Genomic DNA, 5,520 nt, shown 5'->3' with positions numbered 1-5,520 from the left:
GGAGAGACCAAATATCAATCCAGACAATTATCTCACATAGCATCCCAACTGTTCAGATAACGCCAAACTTTGAAAAAGGAAATAGTATTTATACCTAAAACTGTCATAGCGTAAACTTTTCCCACACTGAAAACATCTGGGCTTCAGGTGCTATCATTTAAATAAACATTCTGTTTTTCTAAAGCAACCACTTTTGTCTACTCCCGTGCCTGACATGCCTATATCACCTCATAGCACTTTATCATAAACATAATTAATTAAACAGATACAATTTTGGGGGATATTACTTAGTGCTGTCAAGAGATTAAAAAAAAAATAGAGATTAATTAATTATGATTTTTAATTAATTGATCTAATTAATCTCTTTTTTAATCTCACCTAAAAATAGCTGAGGAAAGCCCTCAACTTATTGTGGCAGACCAAAAGACTGATATAACAAAGAAAGTGACTTTATAAAGTCATTTATTGTTTAACAAACGTTAAACAGATGCAACCATTTACATACTGTTGTATTCTTTTGTAAAATAAGTGGAAAAATAAATACAAATAAAATCAAATAAATTAAGTGCTGCAAGTTAGCACATCAGAGTTGCTCTTTTCTGAGCAATACAGCACTGAAATTCCTCTGCTTCAGATAATGAAAAATAAAACTGACATTGCAGTGCTGCAAGTTAGCACATCAAAGTATTCTTCCATCACAAAAAAAAGTGCTGAACATCAAGCAATCTATTCTAGTAGGCTACAAATGACACAGCAGCTATGCTGACCACATGTGTCTCATTTGTTCTTCCTCAGCCAGTCGCTAAGACACACCAGCCTGGTAACATTTTCTGGAAGCAAGGCTGCCCTTTTCTTTTGCACTATGTGGCCTGCAAGGCTAAAGAGTCTCTCACAGGGTACAGAGGTAGCTGGGGAGGCCAGGTACTTTTGTGCTAGGACTGACAGCTTTTCATAGACTCCTGAGTGAGCATACCACCACTGCAGGGGACAGTCATCAATACTGATGCTGGGTTCTGCTCTGTAGCGCTGCAGCTCTCCAGACTCAATTCCATCTTCTGAGTCAGAGTCAGACCCCAGAAGGAGTTCGCTCCTCCTCTTCTTCTGAGCTGGTCCATCATCCTCTGTGGAGGGCTGGAGACTATCTGCTCTTCTGGGCTCTGCTGCCTGGAGCATATTCTCCAGAATGGTCCACACCTGAATGAATGAATGAATGAATGAATGAATGATTGTGATTAAAACTAAGTGCTTTTTTTTATTTTATTTAATCTTGTAAAGAACTTTGTGTTCCATATAATAAATAAAAGTTTGATTTGATAATGAATTGGACTCATTAGTCCAGCTTAACCTTATTGTCCTACCTGTTCCCTCTTTTCTCTTGGAAGACATTTCAAATCCTTAAACCGTGGATCCAATGCTGTGGCCACCTCGAACCATATCTCGTTGCCATTAGCTCGTCGTGCTGCCAGATCCTTCTGGAAGGCATTCTTGAACTTCACCACGTAGGCAGGATCATCATCAGTAATGTCCATGACACGGTACAGATGGCAAAAAGCAGGCAGCACTACAGAGCAAGAGACGTAGGCCTCACCACCCAGCAGCTCTGTCACATACCTGCAGAGGTGGAGAGGTTTGCTAAATAAACCTAGCTGGATTCATTTAAATCAAAGTGTAACTGATTTCCAATTTAATTGTCCTTAAAAGTTCCTTGTTATGTTCATTAATTTTGATTTTACACATGTAACAGTAGTTTATATAATTAAAATGGGAAGGTGTTTATTTGAACTTACTTGCATGGTTCAAGCAGGAGCTCCAGCCTCTGCAGTTTCGCCCACTCAGCTTCGGTTGGCAAGACCAACCTGTGGTTCTGTTGGTCCAACGTAGCCTGGACAGCCTCTCGGTTACATAGGAGGCGTGAGACCATTGCGAGAGTCGAGTTCCACCTGGTGGGTACATCCTGTATAAGTTGATCGCTCTTCTTTCCGAGTGCTACTTGTTGTTGGTTAAGTTCTGTGGTACTCGCAGGGCTTTGTTTAAAATGACCAACAATCTTGCGGCACTTTGCCAGTACACCGACAAAACCACTGCTATCGAGACATACCGTGATGGTCCTCTGGAGAATGTGAGCATTGCAGGCGATGTGCTCATATGGAAGTGCTCTCATAGCAGCCAGCATGTTTGCTGCGCTGTCTGTGCCAATGGTGGATATCTTGTTTTCAATACCCCAGTCATTTGCTACCTTGAGGAACTGTTCGGCGCATTTATCAGCAAAGTGCCTGGTTTCTGTTCTCATGACGGTCAGTGCAAATGAGTTGAGGTTCCACTCACTATCAATAAAGTGTCCAGTCACCCCAAAATAGCTGTGGTTGCCAGCTGAGGTCCAGTGATCTCCGGTTATAGCAACACAGTTGGGAGAATCCTCCGCCAAAATCTCAAGTTTGTTTTTCTTTTCGCCGTCGTACATTTTGCTGATTTTGGTCGTTACTGTAGTCCTGCACGGCGGCTTGTATGACGGGTCATTGGACGCAATTTGCAACACCTCTGTCAATCCTTCGTCTTCTACTATATTTATCGGCCTACAGTTCATCGCTATCCACTTGGCAATAACATTAGTCAGCCTGTCGGTCGCAGACTTGCTCATACGAGGGGTATTCTCTAGTTTTGTTTGGCGAAAAGCTTTGCTCTGGCTTGCTATATTGCTAACGTCTTCACTGCTAGCTGTTGCTGCACTCGCGGCTGGGTGCTTTGCGTTGAGGTGATAGGCCAAACTTGAGCTGCTTCGGTGGTAAGCAAACTCCTTCTTACACTCTAGGCAGACCACTTTACCTTTGTCAATGGTGCCGTCGGGGCGTTTATGAAATACAAATTTCCCGTTCATTGGGCCAACAACTCTCAGATGCGCCTCCATATCCACACTGTAAGCTAATCACCACTTCTCACCTTGACCTCACGACGTGACTCCACCCCCAACAAGTCAAGCACAAGGAGCCCAGCACATAAAAACGGATTTTATAACATAGCAACTCTCATACAAAATCAATGACGTCAAGAGATTAAAAATTAGATTAACGAGATTAAAAAACATAACGCGCTAAATAGCATTGTAATTAATTAATCGCAATTAACGCGATAATTTGACACCCCTAATATTACTATCAAGCAAGCATGAAATAATACATTCTAATAAGAACGTGTGTAAAGTAATAATGTGTGCTATTTTAGTTTTTGGTGTAAAATAACTGCTTTAGCATTTACATATTTTTATCATACTGTAATTGTCATGGGTCTTTGACCCATCATTTTGATTTGCGATCTTTTATTCTTAGTTAGTTATAATTGTTTGTTTGCTGTGTCTTCCTTGTCTGTTCCCTAATCATGTCTCTGTTTATTCTCCCTTTGTCTTTGTCAAGTCTGTATTTCTCAGTCTCAGTGTTAGTTTTGCTTCCCCTGCCGGTTGCCTGACTGTGTTCCATCTCCCTAAATAGGTCATGTGTGTATTTAAGTCCTCAGTTCCCTCTCTTCTTTTTCATGTTGTGATCATTGCAGCTCTCTACCTGGTCAATGCCCCATAATTCCCCCTTGTCAACATAGCCCGGCCCACCAGTCACTCAGCCGTCTGGCATTCTGGAGGCATCTGCTGCCTGAGCCTGCCAATGTGGGATTTCCAGAGTCTGCATCACCTGTGACTAGCACTGCCTCATCTCAGTTTGCTTTTTCTGCATCAGCCAGTTCAAAGACTATGACTTCTACTTGTAAGTCAGTGGAGATAGATATTAAGACTGGGAAGTTTATGTAAAGACTGACTTAAAAAAGCCTGAGAGTGGTGTTTCTGAGCTGAAGAATAAAAATGATGGATTTTCTTGTTGTGCATCAGAGTCGGCGGCTGATCGTGCTTCATATTGTGTTTCTGAGTTGTTGGGGACTGGATCTTTGTGTGGTTTTTCTGAACTGGCTGATTTGAGAGCCGTTTTTTGTGGGCCAGCTTTCCCTGAGACAGCTTGTGTTTCTCTGCCAGTTCAGTCACAAGCTATGAACTATGCTTCTGAGCTGGACACTGCAAGAACTGTTTACTTGTCACAGCCAGTGTGTTTAAAAACTACACCCATGCCTGTTCCTCGGGTATGGGTGGCTGGCATCTATAGGTCCCTGCACCTTTCCTGGCTTCCAGGTTGAGGACGGCTGAGGCCAAGTTTATCCCTGCACATGTACTTGTTCCTCGGGTGTGGATGGTGTTCGGTTGAACCCTGCGCCCATCATAGTTCTCAGAGTGAAGGCAGATAGGATCCAACCTGTCCCTGCCTGTGCCAGTTCCAAGGGTGGGGGTGGTTAGGGTCAAGCCTGTTCCTTCACCAGTTCCTGTTCCCAGGGAGAGAGTGGCCGGCGTATCAGTCATTAGTGAAGCCCTCTGTGTGCCGTGCATGGTCCGGTGCAGCTGTTTGGCCTGATCAGCCAGTCTCCAGAAAAAAAAAACATTGAAAATATACCATTCATAGCTGATATTAAACCAAAACTCTGAACAAAATCTACTCCAAGCCATGTTATGTGTTCAGTGTAAGTTGCCATGATAGGCTGTATGGCAGGCAGGCAGGAATGGTGGACCCAAAATGCAGGACTCTTGGAGACGGGACTTAAAGTCAAAATGCAGCTTTTATTGCTGGAAAAACTCTTCATGAAAATAAACGCTTACAAAAACCTCAAAGGTGAAACTAACACGAGACAAACACACAGCAAGAAGAGGGTAGCAAACATTAACGACATGACAGAGAGCAAAGGCAAAGACAGGGCTGAAATACACAGTGGAGTAATCAGGGAATAGGAAACAGGAGGGAGACATAGCTGGGAGAAACTAGGGCTAATGAGACAGGGGGAAGTAAAACTAAATACACTGACATAAGACATGGACCTTCAAAGTAAAACAGGAAACAAGAAACAAATCACAGAGACGCAGACTGAAGTAAACCTACACTAAACATGAGGGCACAAAAAACAAACCTAAGAACTAAACTCATAACCAGGACCAAACTGAAACCTAGAATAATAATCAGAACAGCACAACTAAAGAATCAGAACATAAAGCAAAGTACAGAAGAATACCAAAACACAAGAAACTGAACATGTTGGGTCAAAATGACCCAGAACCGTGGCAATTATAATGAATTGGAAAGCAAAAGGGAAGGTGTCTTTGTGATACTGAAAACTTTGACGTCAAGCTCAACATACCTCACTAATCCATAAAACTTCATGGTTACACCCATAGGCTTGAACCAAAACAGCATTTTGCGACAGGAAGTTATTTACACTGTTACAGTGAGATATGACACTGACACCAATGTTATCCAAAAGCATTGTAGTGATGATTATGAGTTTTTGTTTTTTTTATGTGTCATGAATTTTATTTTACTACAATTTGTCAATCCCTTTGTAAGACTCCACTGGAAATGAAACTGGCATTAATAAAATCAAAGTATTTATAATACCTAGCCATTTACAGTATCAAGAGCAACAATGTGCCCTCTAATAAGC

The 5,520-nt window shown here is 42.0% G+C and overlaps 1 protein-coding gene across 1 annotated transcript; it reads right to left on the bottom strand.

Annotated features, from left to right (window-relative positions):
* Positions 1-777: 777 nt before the first annotated feature.
* Positions 778-2,921, bottom strand: LOC146653427 (E3 SUMO-protein ligase ZBED1-like). Its single transcript, XM_085379846.1, has 3 exons — positions 1,788-2,921; positions 1,359-1,611; positions 778-1,194 (listed from the first exon to the last, which is right to left on the bottom strand). Exons 1-3 carry the CDS (start codon positions 2,903-2,905, stop codon positions 778-780), a joined length of 1,788 nt encoding a protein of 595 aa, XP_085235972.1. The 5' UTR covers positions 2,906-2,921.
* Between the last annotated feature and the right edge of the window lie 2,599 nt (positions 2,922-5,520).

Source organism: Rhamphochromis longiceps, linkage group LG14, assembly GCF_057381845.1.
Source record: "Rhamphochromis longiceps isolate RC_006_pf linkage group LG14, R_longiceps_female_GT1.1, whole genome shotgun sequence".
In the NCBI taxonomy this organism is placed as follows: Eukaryota; Metazoa; Chordata; class Actinopteri; order Cichliformes; family Cichlidae; genus Rhamphochromis; species Rhamphochromis longiceps.
Note: the sequence above shows the minus strand (reverse complement) of the source record. Positions and strands in the feature narration are given on the sequence as shown.

Excerpts from the sequence above, each read along its gene's own strand:
- LOC146653427 (XM_085379846.1), bottom strand. The coding sequence starts at position 2,905 with ATGGAGGCGCATCTGAGAGTTGTTGGCCCAATGAACGGGAAATTTGTA. Across the intron at positions 1,612-1,787 it reads CTCCTGCTTGAACCATGCAA|GTATGTGACAGAGCTGCTGG; the intron begins GTAAGTTCAAAT and ends CCACCTCTGCAG. Across the intron at positions 1,195-1,358 it reads CAAGAGAAAAGAGGGAACAG|GTGTGGACCATTCTGGAGAA; the intron begins GTAGGACAATAA and ends TCATTCATTCAG.